The sequence below is a fragment of the Pseudopodoces humilis genome, chromosome 3, assembly GCF_049639895.1.
Source record: "Pseudopodoces humilis isolate 2021_Gansu_Grassland_sample_001 chromosome 3, ASM4963989v1, whole genome shotgun sequence".
Lineage (NCBI taxonomy): Eukaryota > Metazoa > Chordata > Aves > Passeriformes > Paridae > Pseudopodoces > Pseudopodoces humilis.
In genome coordinates, this window is record NC_142202.1 from 24,925,596 (window position 1) to 24,943,306 (window position 17,711).

Below are 17,711 nucleotides of genomic sequence, written 5' to 3' on the forward strand. Positions count from 1 at the left end.
GCACTTCACAGAGTGGAGTAAATTAAAAATCATACAGTTACTCTTGGACTCCTGTCTTAGAAAACTGGTGGAAAATCAAGATCATAGAGGTTAATTTAGGGGAAAGCAAATATGGCTCCTTTAAGGAACAAAGGAATGAAAATAGATAAGTATAATATGCAAAACCAACTCTGCAGTGGCTGACCCCACAAGGATGTAGAAGAGCTGCTGCATACAAATGTGGGGCACTCAGTGAGAGGTGACACATAAGCAGGGACAAAACACTGCCATCCCGCCATCAGTTCTGAACTTGACAGAAGTCAAAGAGGCTGGGATTAATGGAGCTGAAGGTAGCACAGGGAGTGGGAAGAATGTGGGAGCATGGCCCCACATTCACAGATGAAAGTCTTCAGTAATCTACTCCTTCATTGCACTTGAGACTGTCAGTCAACACCAGTTAGTGTGACACTATTAACTTGTGCTTTATTGCTGTTGAGTGGCCTTCCCAAGTTCTTTGCAGTATTTAATAGGCCACCATTTTACAATTCTGTGAAGCTCTGTTCATATTTTACCCCTCCTGCTTCATACTGAAGTAGCCCATAGTTACATGGTTAACAAAGCCTTACCTAATCTGTGAATTAATCTACGAATTTGCCAAAATTATTACACTCATAATAATGTAAAGTTGTAACATAAAGCCTAAACACAGTCTTTAGAAATGCCATTGAAATCCACCACAAACCAAAAATCTCAAGAGTCAATAGAACTGTGGTGCCAAACATGGTTTAACTACAAATGGCTTCTTGGTTGCATAACAGCAATCAAAGTCTGTATAAAAAAAAAAAAAAAAAGGAAAAAAATGTTTCATCAAAAGGAGTTGGAGTGGGAAAAATAAATATCTAATTTCCTTTTTTTAAATGTCCGTTCTGAAGAATACATTTAAATCAGAAGCAGTGACATTAGTTGGTACCTGTATGTAGAATGGAATGCCTGCACTCCGTCTGGTTGCACAAAGTGTGGAAGAATGATCACAGGATTTGATTTCTTCTAACACACAGTTTAGCCAGTGCTCTGGCATCTTGTGCAGACTCTCATTGTTACATCTACATCAAACAGACACATAAGAAACATGAAACAAAGGAATAAAACAAGAACAAAGTCAAAGAAAGCATTTAGTGACCTTAAGAAGTATTTCTTGCTGTATGTTAACATCTCCAAGCATATACACTGATTTTTATTATGAAATAAAAGGAATTTTAAAAAAGATTACATTTTTCCAGTGTTGGTACAAATTATATTAACCCTCCTTATTAGAGCCACTAGCAAAATATATTTAACTGAACAGAAAACAAGATTCTGTGCTTCCATGCTGCAACAATTCTCTTCTGCCAAAAATTATTACCATCTTCTGGAGGAAAAAAACAAAGACATATGCACATCAGCCACTGTGTAGGAAGTAACACTTAACAAATTGTATCTTTGTTGCCACACAGTAGCTGATGTGAGACCCTGACACTAATAATCATGTCTGTAACCATACAAACTGAAACTGAAGCCCCTCAAGGTAAGTACACATAATGTAAATAACCTTGCAAACCTCAGAGCAATGGAAGGAATCAAAAACAAGACCCATAGTGCTCTTTTCAATACTAAGTCAGTTAAACTTCTCATAAAGTACCTAAATTGCCCTCCTATCATCAAATACTCCTCCTTTGCAGTTATAAAACTCAGCATTTCCTGAAAGCAAAGGACTTCCAAGGACAAGGAAAAGCTCAAGTCTGCTTCAATTACTGGTGCTGTTCAGTTCAACGAAATGTACCACATTCTGTGTGCAACACCAGCCCATTAATCTTATGTCAATGTTCCAAAAGGATCATTCATTGTTACAAAAAGTTCTATTAACAGGACACTGTTATTAAATCCTGTCACACTGGTTTGACAAGTGATTCAGAGCAGAAGAAATAATTCATCACTGTGGGCAATACAACTGTAATTATCACAACCATGCAGGACTTACCTTACCTAAAAATATAAACTATAATTAAATTTATGACTAAATAGTGAGACCTTACAGTAAGACTACAATCAAGTTTTCTACCTGGGTGACTGAAATAAAGAATTTAAAAGAAAAGGCAAAAGGCAACAGGTACTGATGTGAAAACCATATCATCACATTAGAAAAAATCTAATGGAAGGTCTGCATATATTCCCTTCTTCCTCCTCCTCTTATTAAAGCAAGAATTTACATTGGCTAAAAACCTGATCATGAACAATAAATGAGGCTTTAATCTGCAGTGAAACGCTCCTTTCCTTCTTTCACAAAGAAACAGAAAACCAGTAATGCAGAGAACTGAGGTCACAGGAAGTGCCAGACAGGTCAGCAGAAGACACAGAACGCTTCTTATTCTTCAGTAATTCCTGCAGGATTTTCACCATATTTTCTACAGGTATTCTCCCCATTTTTTAAGGGCAGCACCTCTTCAAAAGGGCAGTCAGAATGCAAGCCACCAGTCCAGAGCTCAAGAGGAACTAAACTTCACATGCGATACATCACCTCATACCACAGCACAAAAGTAAGGTGCTTTCTGCCCCAAGCCTATGACAGAGGCAATCAGATTAACCTGGAAACTCACAGTGAGCTCTCTTTTCTTTAACTACTCTTTTTCTTTTGCTGGTAAGTGGCTTGCCCTTGCTTACTTTCAGGATGCATTCCTACACTCACTTTTGGGCACACAACGAGGATACAACTCTAGAATTGAAACCACACAAAACTTCTCACGGATCCCCTCCATGAGCCTCAGCAGTTAAAACACTACTTTGCAGTTCTCTTCATCCACATCAACACATTCTGCAAAATCTCCTCATTCTGATCATGGAGGCACCTGGTCCTACCTCCCTAGCTAAGCAGAAATTAAATGTCTCCATTCAATCATGCAAAGAACAGTGCTCATCTCTCTTCACTATGTTATCTTAACACGAACACCTCATGAGAAATACCTACACCTGCTGGGGCGCAGAGAAGTAGAAAGTAAAGCATTAAAGAAATATTTAGAAGTTGCTATGTAGCACACTGAATATTTTATTCTTAAGTAAACTGAGGGATTTTTCTCCTCTCAGGATTAGTAGAAAGAGAAGTATACTGAAGTCAAATAGACTTCAGACTCCCTTAAAGCCATATTGCTTCAATCTCCCCACAAGCCACCTACCAATGCACTTTTATTTATTAGAAGGTGAAAGAGTTACTGCTGTAGAGTTAGAAATATTAGAGACTATTGACTTTGCAATGGAGATGACTACTCCCTTCCATTTGGCAGCTCAGTCTCCTTGTGGTCTGGAAAAGAGAATATTGTCATAAGAAGGAGGTGGCCCTAAATTTTAAGAATAATGAAGCTTTACAATAAAAAAATAAAGCCTCAAGATCAAATGTCATTCTCCAGAATGAAACAGCGATTATTTTTACCAGATCAAACAAATACTGTTGATAATGAAAACATAACACAGTAAGTTGATACACAAATTACTTAAGATGCAGTACATTAAGTGTAACCCACAATTTTCTGTCTGTTAAAACAATTTCATACATGCCCCAAACCATTTCTGTGGTCAGTATCAATGAGTACAAAAGCCTGGCAATCCTAAGTTAAAGCTAAACTCCTCTCCCTAAGTCATATAACTATATTTTCTCCTATGTGAAATAAATGGTGCGTTAACAATGGGTCAGTCTTGAATTCAGCCTTGCTGGATGCAATGCCCTGAGGCATAAACATCACATGACCAGAAGCATTTTTCTACATGTGTATATCCAGAATCCAGTGCTTCAAATCACTGTAAGCAGTTCCTATCTAGGGAAAAAGTGTTTCTTTCACTATTTTTTCTCTCTCAACAGGCCTGTAGTATTATTCTTTTTCACCTAAGTAATATGACTCCCATTTTTTTTTATAGACAGAATACTGCCCCTGGTACTGATTCAGACCAGAATCTAACTTCAGAAACACATTACTATTCAAGTTATAAGTCTGCTTTTAAGAACAACTCCTCTGAAACTACAAAGTCCTTCCACTTGCACCTTCATTTCCATAGCATCTGCTCCACATGAAAAAAAAAAAAATCCAGATTACGTAGGGGCATGCAGAAGGGCTTGAGGTTTCTCTATCAGTAAAGCAGAGCAAGGAGAACCTTGGGTGGCTTAAAAAATTCAAAAATACACTATCATTACCCCATCTCTCTCTCACACCAAGCAGGAAAATAAATAGGAGTGAAAATACAATCAGTGTTAAAAATTAACACATCTTCAACCTGCGCAGTGTCTTAACATTGTATCTCATACTTCCTTATGTCATGTATTTCCTAATGCTACAAGCATCTCAATATATAAGAACAGTTTTTCTCCCCCACTTTCTTTGTCTCCCTTCAACACCCTTTACATCTGTGATTACACTTTTGCTGAAAAATTATTTACGATTTTGGTAAGTTTCACTAGCAAGTCCATTAGTGATATTTCCATTTTACAAGTCTTCCTGGCAGATCACAGCAGGCTGGGAAAGCAGAGTTACAGTCACTTCAGAGCAACAAATTGAGACAGAAGCAGAGTTTACTGCAAAGATTAGCAGGGGTCTATTCCAGTTCCCCAAAAGAAATACTACAGAAGATCAGACACTGACTAGGTACAGGTAAGTAATTTTCACCGATACTGACAGGTTACACACTTTTAAAATAAAAGCGTGATTTTTATCCCTTTCTTTTATTAAGTTACAGTTTTCCAGTAAACAATTATGGACCTAACTTACCACATCCCCTAAAATAGAGGTAGATTTCCAGAAAAGATATCACTGAAAAAAGAAATGCAAAGCAGGAAAAACGTCACTTGGGACAGAGAAATTGCTTAACTAATAAGGATTACAGGAGATTCAAGTTTTCAAGTTTAAAACAGATTTCTGACTTTCCTGAACCACCATGTTATCAGACCAAATGAGCATTTTTAAATTTCTCCAGGCCTTTGACAGGAAATAGTCTTTTATAAAAACACATTGCTTATTTCATTAATATGAATGTTGCTTGTTATGTAACTGTATGGTTTTCTGAAGGTGCAGCTGCAGGCAACATTAAGCAGGCATGACAAAGGGAGCACTACACTCCCAGAAGGAGTATCAACAGGGAAACAGAAGAATGGCGACGTGCATATTAGAGCAGACTCAGCAATTTACATCCAAATTTCAGGACAGATCAATTTCATCAGGTTTGTAAGAACTCTCTGCAGAGGAAACATTTTTCTTTCACCACTAACTCAAACAGGTCTGAATACCATCATTCTGTCTCAAAAAAGGTCTGCTCTTGGTTCTTATAAAGACTGGTGTTTAAGAGCTGTACAGCTAAAAGCAAGCTCAGATAAAAGACTGCAGCATAAAGTTTTAAAGAAGTGCTTGGCTATAAGTAATAAGTTCAACTGGAGTAATTCATAAATGCCTGGGAAGATTTTTCACTGTGTTTTACAGAAAGAACAAATTCAAGTGTCAGGGATGCTTCTGCACATCTTGAGTTCAATTCTGTTCAACAAGATACCATGCTAAGCTGTACATTACTATAAGCTGCCCCGGACAAAAAATTTCTCCTCTGGAATTTGTGGACACAGCAGTAAATTAATGCAGATTCTGACATATATGCTTTAAGACTGCCCATGAGCCACTCAGCTATGGAGAGAGGTAGGCTAGTTGCGATTTACTTGCAGAATGGAGCCCCCCCCAGCTGCAGCAGGGACATGGAAAGACTCCATGACAATCAACAGACCTGCAAAGCAGCTGCATTCACCAAGACTTAATTCGCCCCTTTTGGAGGAGAGTCTCAAAATATTCCTCATATCCCAAGAGTACCAAATCAAAGAGTCATTTCCTGCTCTGGTATCAGTCTCCTTTCTCCTTTGTTTTAAATACAAATGTAAGTGTTGAGACCTGTAGTTCCTGGAAAATATTGTCTTTCATTGAAATGAATGCACATCCACAGAGCTGCTCTCCAGTTCTTATGAAACTTTCTTCCCAAAGGAACGCTTGCTCTACTTGAAATACCTTAACTTTAAAAATGCTAGGCAGTATGGATAACCAAAAAATTGTAACTGACACCTGCTAATTCAGAAGAGGAAGCTTCCTTAATTTTGAAGGGCTTTTGTTTTGAATGATACATACATATCACTTAATGTTTGAATAATTTTCAGGCAAGCAGAGTTCTCTCAGCTCTTCATTTTTCAACCTAAGGTTGCTGTTAAGTGGATTGTGCTCCATTAAATACAATGGCAGAAAGCAGGAGAGGCAACAAACACACCAGCAACTTTTCCAAAGTCTGGGTAGATTTGCTCTACTCTATTTACCTCAGCCTTTAAAAGAAATTTAAAAACTGCAAATCAAAGAAAAACAGTAAGTCCCCTATAAACTGGCTGCATGTTTTATATGTTTTCCATTATTTCCTGCTTTTTACTTTGCCTTTGCTACAAGACAGTCTTGCAGACTGACTGAGATCAGACCAGTGGGGCTGTACCTGTTTAGATTACTCCTTTCTCATCTCAAATAGACTCGTGGTAGTAAAAGGTCTGCTTGTTGTTGTTTTTCTTTTTTAACTGTATTACTCTAATGGCCAGACTCTCTGTTCATGTCGATGGGAGAAAACTTACATAACCTTAGAACTTCCTGAAACAAGTTTTCATGGTATAGAAGAATATCCCAATATCTTAACAAACATATATAAAACATATGGACAGGCAAAAAGATAAGCCGTAATATTTTTTTTTCCTTTTTTAGCAAACAACCAAGTGTTAAAGCAAGGTTGTGTGAACACTCAACAAACTCCTCAGGCCAATTTGAAAACCCTCAGATTGCTATCACCTGAAAGAAAACAATATACCTTGGAGAGAAAGATCACCAAGAGAATCATGGCATGCAGTTTAACAGCCCACTGGCACACAGAATGAACACCACCATGTGTCAAGTACCATTATTGTAGCAGTGCTGGTGCATGGATGCAGCAGCCTCACCCAGCATCCTGTAGCAGAGACCAAGCCTCAGTTCTGTTGAGAATATTTTCTGAGGGGACACACAATGAGCCTGATCAGCCAGCCAGTCTGTACTAAAAGCACCAGAACTGTTTCCAGTATGAAGTAAAGAAGAAACAGATCTGCCCATCAAACTGGCTGACGTGTGGCAAAAGGGGAACATTGGTTACTTAACCTGGCATTGGTATGAAAATGCAGGCACCTCAAATTGAAAATCTGACTGGTCTTTCATACTTAAAAAGAAAAACAACAGCAAAAAAAATCCCACCAAACTCTCCCTAGTCAGTAGAAATTTTAATTTGTCTTATTAAAACATGGATGGGATATAAACACTTTATACCGCTAATAAACATAACCAGCACTTGAAATCAGTAACTAAGCATGTAATGGAAATTCCAATGATCTTGCCCAGACCTCAGGACAATTCTGTTCATTTAGTTCTTCTAGGAAACTATAAAGTTACAAGGGGAAAGAAAAAAGCCAGAGTGCATATCACACGCTGTGATGTACTCTCAAGTAGTCTTCCAAATGTCACAATAACCAACTCAGTGACAGGTAATAGAAGTTTCCAAGAAAATGTCCTGGCTAAGGCAAAAAGTCTGGCACACATTTTCATAAAGGACAAGAAAAGGGGAGTGAGATGGAAGAATTCTACACTTCTACTTTTCCCAAGAGTTTTTAAGAGCTATTCAGGAAACTAACATGTCAGAAATGAAGAAAAATGCAGCGAGCATTATATGTCTGTATCATTTTTCAATGCCTAAGCATCATCTCTAACCATAAATATTGCAGTCCAAGTCAGTTACAGACATCATGTAACTGTCACAATCATGCCTACACCAAACTTAAATAAAATCCACATGAAAGCAAGGATCTGCTTGCACAGCCAGATTCAGGATCAATGCCAAAATTTGGTAAAACTTATATTAAGAACACAGTAAGTTGCCCATCTTCTACCTGGAAAGCATTTCTGTAAGTTGCACGAAGCCAGCATATGCCAATTCAAATGCACCCCTGTGCCTTGACTGCAACAGATGATGTTTAAAGTAATCACCAATATTTTTAACCTAAAAAAGAAAGAAAAAGTTACTAAACCATTTAAAATCACATATACATAATTTATTTATATATGCAAAATATTTTCCAGTTCAAAGCAGCAATCCTCCCCTGGTTGGAAGGGTCATTGGTACAAGCAAAAAGCAATCAGAAGTCCTGTAATAAACAACCACTTACTTTAATGATAAAAAATACTGAACTCATTTTCTTAGGTTAAACAAGTTGTTCTCTATTCTTTTTAGAAGTCAAAAAATATAAAGGACATGAAATTGGTTATTTGTCCATGATGGACATACTCAGATTTAAGAGAAGAAAAGAGACAAATCTGATTTTCAGGGGAAACAAATGCAGAATCCTTCTTGTTTGCCTACACTCTTGCCTGAAACCCCAAAGAAAACCCCAACTAAAGCACAACAGCAGAAAAAAAAATCTATAAAATATTTAAGATACGAAATTCAAACTCCAAAAGTTGCACTGAAGGGCAACAAATCCACATTAATTTAAGTAATACATAGATAAATACAGATTTCTGATGTTCCAGAATTCTGCATAATTGCTGTTGATCATTAGAAACAATTTTAAAATGAAGATGATCTTGTAGTAATGTGAGCTATTTTCAAAAGCATTGAAATTGTAAATGTGATAACTGAACTTTCACTTATAGTTATTTTCTAGAGTTCTATTACAATACAAAGCTTTTAAATCTGTTTGGAAGTTTACAGATCCACATGACCTCATTCCATGAAGCATAGGCTGTCTTGTTTGTTGGGTTTTTGTTTTAATTCTGATCAACTTTCAAGGTCTAAATCAAACTGCCCACTTAATTTGTTTAAAATGCATAGCACATACTTAATGCCCTTAGTCAAAATTTACTTCAGAATTCCTTCCTCAAAGTTCTCCAATAAGTTTTTCCAAACCTTCTATATAAAAAATATGCCTAAAATCACAGCAAGATGCTTATAAAATTCTGCTTGTTCTGTTATTATACAATTACTCTAATACTTTAATTATCTGACAAGTAATTAAGTTGTCAGGGAAGTAAATGTCATATCTACCTTTATGGGTTTTCAACCTCCTGTTAAGTAATTTGTATCACCCAAACAATAATTAAAAAAAAAAAAAAATCTGAGACAGTCTACATAGTATTTCCTGCAGCTAAAACTCACCTTATGCGAAAGACACAATAACTGGAGATATTTGAGCTAAAACAGTTATTTCTGAGTGGATTTTAAGGTAGCTTTTGTAGCCACAGGGTTTCATTTCAGCCTTGTAGTCCAAAAAGGAGGAGTAAGTACTCTTTATTCACAAGGAACTGACCCACAGACAGGGCAATTCTCCAGGTGTGTAAACAAAACCAAATCAAGAAATCCATACACATACAGATCAATTTATCAGCCTGTCCCAGTACCACACTTATGCTTTTAGAATTCACACGAATTAATTTTTTCTTTGGTCACATAACTTGACTATTTATACTTCTGAGCTTCTTGCAACAGCCACGCAGACTAGAAGCTTGCATCAAACTGAACTCACAGGCTAGAAGCAGCACCACCATAACTCAGCTCTTGGTCAGAAATTCAGACTACAACAGGTGAATCTTACTAACTCAACGATCAACAACGTACAGGGCCACACTTGCTGCTGAGAGCAATTATCTGGGTATTCAAGATAAAAATTCTTTTTTTGGAACATTCCAAAAGATTAATACAGGCCATGGAACAACCAAGTCTTTACTTCTGCTGCCTGTTTCTTTTCACTTTGGCAGAGCTCTGGCAAGCTTATCTCCCAAACCTGTCTTAAAACTTCCCAGGTGAGATAAACAGAAGTTTGAGGAAAAGCTAAATGTTCCTCCAGACTTGAAGCATTCACAGTTTTCATGTCATATGACAAAAACAACACAGAATCTTCATTAGATGTCTTTCCATTACCTGGCGGTTACATGATACTATTTATATTGATGAGCCTGCCATCTCTGGATTTTTAAGATCAGATGGAAAATGAAAAGTAGAATATGCATTTGAATAGAGAGATTCCTCCAGCTATGCACTGCACTTCCTATGTTTTATTTCTAAAGGCAAGGCCACCATGTAAAATAGCTGATGTTTTGAAGACTGTCACATAAACCCGATCTCCTACTCAAAAAACAAGGAGAGTGCAAATCTGATGTTGCCCCAACTTCTTACAAACTACAATAAAGTATCATGCAGAAGCTGCCTCCCTGCCAACCTCTTCCCCACAGGTACACAGCACAATAGGCAGAATTACTACTGCAAAGAGTAGCCCCCCAGCACCCCACTGCCTGCCAGGAGGCAGTGTTCCTAATGTACAACAGCACTGTAAGACACTGTCTTTCCATCTGCATGCTCCATTAAAAAAGCAGGCAGAATCAGTCAGAAGACTGAGCAAATTCAATGCTCATTATGATCTTTAAGGTAAGTTATGACAGCATTGATCCCCTGAGGCACAATTCAATACAGTTACTGGCCCAGATGTGGAGCAGGGTACAATGGGAGGAAGGTTTGCAACAGGATGACACACACTGGCCAAGGGATGCTACCAGATATTTTTCAACCATTACTTAGCCCTGGCTCAAGGCAAGTTGACCTAGGTTTCTCTCCAAGTTTTATTTTTCTGTATTCTTAAATCTCTTCTAATAGTTACGAAACAAAGAAAAAGAATGGGTAACTTGAAAGAAAAGTTCTACATGCATAAGATAACAAAATCCAATTTGCTTATTTGTCAACACTGAAAAGTGTTTAGTAAGTCTGAAGCCCCAGCAGTTATTGCATGGACATTTTTTACCACTTCTGATGAAACCTCTTCCTGTTTATTTCTGTATAAAACAAGGTAATAACCTAAAGTTACAAAAAGTACAGAAAAGATGCCCACGTTTTTCTTCGTGTATTTCCTTGCAAGCCTGAGGAAAATTAGGATTTCAAACTGACTTCTCAACCATTAGCATTCTCCAAATGAGAATGCAGGCCTTTTGTTTTACAGGAAGACATCTGAAACATAAACAAGCTGAAGAAGCATCTATAGGAAAAGAAGGTATCTTTATAAAATCCCAGAAAATCCTGAGCTGGAAGGGACCCAGAAGGACCGTGGAAATCAAACTCCTTCCTTAATAATGTATTACTTCTGAAAGAGCACCTATCAATGTCTGCTTTTCAGAAACAGATGCTGCAGTTAGAACTGACTCATTCTAAAACACCAATTCCTCTTTGACTTGGTGCAGATTAAGGAACGTAATGGTGGAAATGCATATCTGTTCTCTCATCTGCCCTCCAGACCCTGGCAACAGTACAAGCACAGCTGTTAACCAGATGAAAACATGAGGACTGGAGACAATGCAAACATAAAGACAGCAACAGTATTTCCATGACACCACATTAGATAAGAAATAACATCTTGAGTACATATTGCTATTTTGTATTTTTAAATGTAAAGTTCTAACACCTAAGGAAAAACTGAGTGTTTTCTGTTTGAAAGAAAGAGGTTAAAAAGTAGTCAGTCTTTCATATGTAAACTGGTATGCAAACTGGTTTTGTTGAAATATATGGAAATTAAAAGGTCATCAATTAAAACAGAAATTTAATAAACACAAAAAATTTCCCAAATAAATGCCTGTGGTAATCTAATTTCTTGCAAACACTGAACTCAACGTTCTGCAAGAGACCCAGATGGCATATTAAGATTTCTGATTTCTCAGATCAAAAAAATCAGAGGAAAAAAATCCAGTCACGTTGCATACAAATTATTCAAAACAATGGATAGGGGGGAGACAACACTAAGACTAGTCAGCATGTTTGACTTTCAAAACTCTTGACTTTGAAGGCTAATTAAGGAAGAACTTTAAGCAGAATCTCAATATGCAGAGTTCAAAATGAAGCCAGTTTAGATTTTTTTTGGCAATTCTATTAGAGACTAATATAACCTGAGAGAGGGACAACAGGGAGGGTGGCAGGCAAGCATTGGTATCCCTAAACACAGTACACATCTCATAAATAACCCAATACAATCAGAATGAATGAGTTTGTTAGTTACGTGTAATAACTTTTTATCTGTTTCTATTGTAGTTATACTTTCCGAATACCACTGGATCAAAACAGGACTGATAACCAAGTTTAACAAAGAAAATCCTTAGCCCATGGCAATTAAAAGGAATTTAAGAGCCACAACTTTTCCCAAATAGAATACAAATGTAAGAAAAAAAAATTTCTGAAAACTGTCTCACCACCACCCAAGAAGAAACTGCAGGTTTTACAATAAAAATTATTTCCCTACCTGTTCTACAGTAATCAACCCATCTGAAGGTTCAGATGTGGTCTGTGAAGGCAAAAGTTTACACAGTGTCCCTAAGAGCAGAGATACTTCCTTCATGCTTCTCCAGCAACATACAAGAACCATTTGAGCTGTGACGTCACACGCTTGCCTGTCTTTGCCTTAAAAACAAAAAAATAACAAATGCAATAGTGTAACTCAAGGTTCTCTAATGTAGGTGTATAATTTAAACTTCATTTACCCTGTCTTACGAAACACAATTAACCGTGAGAAAACTTCTAAACTTGCCTGCCCAAAAGATAATTTAATCTTGTTGACCCTGATTACTTTCCCTGCTCAACAGTCGCTTTAGTTTCTTGGACTTGGAAAAGGCAGTAGTATAAACATTTTACCAGGGAAGTTCTGTTCTAAAGAGCAGTCGTCTTTCGGTCACAATTACTATTGTACACTGAGCTACAGAAACAAGTACAACTTAGTAGGCAGGCATTCCCCCATCCATCGCTCCCTGCCGGTTCTCCAGGCGCGTCCCAGAAGGAAGAAGCGTTCGTGACGCGCCGCCGCCACCTGGTGGCCACTGCGGCTCTTGCACGTGTTTACTCACCCTTCTTCTCATGAAAGAAAACACACGGCCCCACCAAAACATTTCAAACACGGGAAAAAGCAACCGGGGAAAGGAAGTCCTAAAGCTTGCATAAACTATTAAATTTTAAAATTTACGAATATTCTATAAATTTATTCTGGCCTACACTAAAGATGCCTAAGTTTACCATTTCTTGATTGCTGTAAGGTTCAGTTTCATAGCTGCTATTCATCAAAACAGACAAATACTACCTAACATTTCACTACTGCAACCTTCCAAACTGAAGTTACTGCTTACGTAATTTCGTGCAACATGCTGCATTGCATGAACATAGTCTCCACTAGCCTTGTGTACAATGGAGAGCAAAAATCACAGTAACACTTCTCAACAAGAAATACAGTAGAAGCACTGCTTGACAGAAAAGGTCTTCAAGATTACCTGGCCAGTGCAGTTAAGTCAACAGAGTCTAAGCCAGTATCAAAGTAACTAATTTTCATTTGTTTCTTAAGAGAGATTAATCACAATCTTCCAGAAGCACAGTGAATTTGTCTTTAAAATCATGTCCATGGATAACTAGCTTCTGACAGGTAAAAAATGAAACATTACACAAGCAAGCAATTTCCAACTGATCATCCACAAAAAATGCTTCCCCTATAAAAAACACCTTGATTTAATTACTAATAATGCCTTGGATTTACCTCTCATTTCCATGCAAATATTTTTCATTGGCCTCTGATCAACCAGCTCTCCAGATTCTTCTTTGCAGTGTTCTTTCAGAATTTTTGCTTGCATAAAATAATCATTTGTGTCCTGTGGTTGTATCTCATGCAGAATCATCTGCAGGCGACCTGCACTTTCTGCACATTAAACAAGAGGGACATTTAAGATAGTTTTTTCTTCTAGTTCCAGCTCTTTATACTTATGCAATTCATTTTGGGTGTATAAGTACAAAAAAAGAGCTATTAGCATTAAAAAAAAACAAAACAAAAAAACCCTCACAAATTTCTATGGTGATTAGAACAATCAAGGAAAAAAAAACAAATTTACAGTCTCCAGTTTTGAAAGAGATGCAACAGCACAGTCTGTCAAATGTTTGTGGATTTTTAGTGAAGAAGTCAAGAAAACTTCATCAGAAATTAGAAGAGTGACCTAAAATTATGACATAAAATGAGAAGCTGAAAGGGAGGGGTGCTCTGTCTAGCTCTGAATGACTGCAAAACAAAGAGACCTTCAGGAGCATCAGATTTGTAAACAATTATTTTGGGATCCTGTTTCGTTCTTTACCTGGATCACTGTCCATTGGAATAAGACCCTCTGGTGATGAGCTCTGTACTACTGGTGATACTACAGCAGAGAGGCTGTATGACATCAAAATGAGCCTGGTCACCACTTCCTTCCATTCAGACACCAGTGTCAAGTTACTTAAGGAAAAAAAGCAAAAAGCAAAAAACAAAATCACAACAAAAACACATCACAACATGGACTTAAATAATATTATATTTAAAAGAAAGAATCAAAATTACAAACACTTGTCCAACAATATTTATGAAAACTATAAATAGGGTAGAGATTGGAAAGTCTTAAGGCTGAGTTTAACACCTAGAAAGGAGGTATCAAACACTGCAGCAGCCAGAAAGTGTTTTAAAAGCTACAGGTACTGGATTTCTTTACAAATAATACAGCATGATTGTCTGTTCTCTTTAACTTCCACTGCACTTAAATATGGAGTCACAACCTCCCATTCAGTATATTTTGCTTAAAATACGGAGTTACAACTTATTTAGTGTATTTTACCTACTTGAAGGGTAATTGCTGCAAAGCCCCAGTTATACAGTGCACTCTCCCATACATGGGGAATGATGCTGCTGCTTGAAGCAGAGACTTCTTGGCTTGGAGTACTTCTTCTTCAACAATCACCAACAAAAGCTTGATAACTAAAATATTTTAAAGCACAGATTTGTATTGAACATTCATATATGACATCTTCTAAGAAACAAACCCGCTTTAAGAAACAGGAACAAAACGTGTACACAACAATTCAATGGAGTACACATAGCTATTCTCTTTATTATACTTTTCCCTCTTTTGTCATTGAAATATATGTTTCCACTGATTTTCAGTTACCTAAATTCCAGCAACATTTGTTATAGTCAATTTAATCTCTCTCTGAACCAAATGGCAGCTGTGAAAAGCACAACCACATCCGCTGCTCATGGACAATCCCACAGCTCATGATGAAGTCACAAGGAGTTACCTACTCCATACTGCAAGTCAGACTTCACCTTTAAATTAATACAATTATGAGTACAGCAGAATATTAAAGATCTGAAGTTCATGATTATACATTTGAACCTTACGTTTCCCACTAAACAACCTGAGCAATTTTCAAGGATACATGTGCCTATTTTAATTCTATTTATAGCTTGTGATATCTCAGTGCCAGAATCAGAAAAAATTACTGATTCCAAGAAGGAACCATGGCTCACCACCAGCAACAGATACCCCAGAGCAATGAGACATGAGGTTACCCACACATTTCCTTCACTTATGGCAACCACAAGCATGTCTCAAAATTGTTATTTCACTGCATATGAAGAAAGTATTAACAGAAAAGCCAAGAACAGCACAAAAAAGTGCAAAATAGTGAGTTTAATGCAAAGTATATAAAATGTTTTATTACAAATAATGAACTTAAGTATTTTAGTTTCACTAAAGATTACTCAAGGTAGAGGAAACTTGATTAACAAATCTGCCAAACCTGCCAGATCTAGAGCCCTGTCATCTTTCTTCCAGGGGCACTAAAACAAACAAAAATATTCCATATGTGAACAAAGCCACATTAATGTGGATGCGTATTCACAGGACTGCAAAATCACACAGCAAAATGGGTCCAAGTGAACAGAGCTCCAAGGGGCAGCACTGCAATCATTGAGTATTGAAACAAATGCAGACCAAATACAGCTGCCTTCCCCCTGGATAAGCAAGCTCTCGGGGGAAAGAGAGCATCCTGCCCTGCACTTCATGCACTCAGCTTCACCAGGCTCACTGCTTGGGCCTCCAAAACACTTTCAAATGTCACTGGTCAAAACAATAACAAAAGCCATCTTAGAGAATATTCAACAGCCTCAACACAGAATGGACTAGATAAAAATCTTACTAAAGAATCAAGCTTAACAGCAAAACACAATATATTTAAAATCCTGTTAAAAATAAGCATCTCTTACTCACTAAGCCTCCCACCAAAAGCCTTATGGAAAAGCAGCAAACTTTCAATACATATTAAAAAAACTTTTCCCCCAAAATCTTACCTGCCAAAGTGTTCTTCTCCACTGTACTCACTGATGTGTTTTCATCCAGCTGGGGGTTATGCTCAAGCCATTTTCCTAAACAAATGTGCTGCAGTTCTTCATGATATACTAAAAAGTTCAACAAATACGAAGCAGTGACACAATCATATGGCTTGGTACTTGTGCTAAGATCAACTGCTGCTTGAAATAGAAGATCTAGATGTTCAGAATCCTGGAAAAAAAACCAACTAAACAGTAACACTGCTCATTTAATTGAGCTTCCGGATTGATTTAATTACGCTTCTTACCACCCTGGAATCTGAGAACCTGCTTTTCATTAAGTCAGCTGGTACATATTTCTTAAGAAACACTTGTTTTGTGCACTGAGCACCTTAAATGCAAAACATGCATGTGCATATATTTAGCAAGGATACAATTACATAGACAGTGAGGATGGGGATACCCATTTATAATGCAGTATTCAACCACACTGCACCTCACAGGAGTTTTTGGGTTTTTTTCAAATTTCAAGTGTTTTATCTGCTAATGGACATTAAAGTGATGGATAGTTTACTTGGTAGCAGTATTTGCTCATCTGTACTAATGAATTTAAAAAGAACTTTTCATGAAGTTATTACAGACAAATCAGTATCAATTCCATGGGCAAAATTTGTGAGAAATCAAAAAAAAAAAATCAGATAATGAAATATGAGATCAATCAGAAAGGAAAGGAAACAGGGAGCTGAATTTCCTCAAAGTACCAGAGTAACCACATCAAAATGTCTCAATTATTTCCAGAGGGAAGTCACAGCTAAGCCAAGAGCTCGCATTAACTATTTCTCTGATAGTTCACAGTCATACCCAATGAACTTCCCAAACTCCTTCATCCATTAGTGAAACAAGCCTCCTTACGTAAGGGCAGAAGCTGTATAAAAATGTACAGAAAGTGTTAGTGATGAACACTACTGCAGGCAACTTGAACCAGCTTCTAAGGTTCAGGATTCCTGCTCTGTACCTAACACAAGCATCTGGTATACTACAAAACATCCATCTTCCACAAAATTACTCCCTCTAAAATCTTAAAGTTCATACCTGTAAATTCAATGCAACATCACGTAGTTTCATCAAAAGTCTAAATGCCAGAATTTTTACTTCCTCAAAAGTACTGGCAAAACACTGGATCAACGTTTGGACACGAGCAGAATCAATCTCCTGATCCAACCGAAAAATTTGTGTCTGGCCTGTTCAAAGAAATTAATGCCTTAGATAGTTGTGCTGTAACTTCTTCCACTGTCTACACATTCTGCTTTGCTATACTAAAAGAAGCATTAAAATTTTTAGCTAAATTATTATCTTAATATTACTTTTCTTAATAGGTCTTAAAATACCGTATTTACCATCGTTAGGAATAAGAAAGGCTTACCTTATTAAAAAACTACTCTTAGTAATACAGAAAATAACTTATTGACAAAAACAGAATCCCATTTATTCC

General features: G+C 37.1%; 1 protein-coding gene across 4 annotated transcripts in view; it reads right to left on the reverse strand.

Annotated features, from left to right (window-relative positions):
• Positions 1 to 17,711, reverse strand: part of THADA (THADA armadillo repeat containing) — a 152,877-nt gene that overhangs the window by 121,856 nt on the left and 13,310 nt on the right. For 3 of the 4 annotated variants that reach the window (XM_088053504.1, XM_014252973.2, XM_088053505.1), the window contains exons 16-23: positions 17,312 to 17,460; positions 16,241 to 16,451; positions 14,731 to 14,866; positions 14,217 to 14,353; positions 13,631 to 13,789; positions 12,356 to 12,513; positions 7,973 to 8,082; positions 950 to 1,082 (exon numbers count right to left, since the gene is read on the reverse strand). In XM_088053504.1, the coding sequence (XP_087909630.1) occupies positions 950 to 1,082; positions 7,973 to 8,082; positions 12,356 to 12,513; positions 13,631 to 13,789; positions 14,217 to 14,353; positions 14,731 to 14,866; positions 16,241 to 16,451; positions 17,312 to 17,460 (1,193 nt within the window). Of the gene's footprint in view, positions 1 to 949; positions 1,083 to 7,972; positions 8,083 to 12,355; positions 12,514 to 13,630; positions 13,790 to 14,216; positions 14,354 to 14,726; positions 14,867 to 16,240; positions 16,452 to 17,311; positions 17,461 to 17,711 lie in introns of those variants that run through there. The other variant, XM_088053506.1, reaches the window with a different exon arrangement.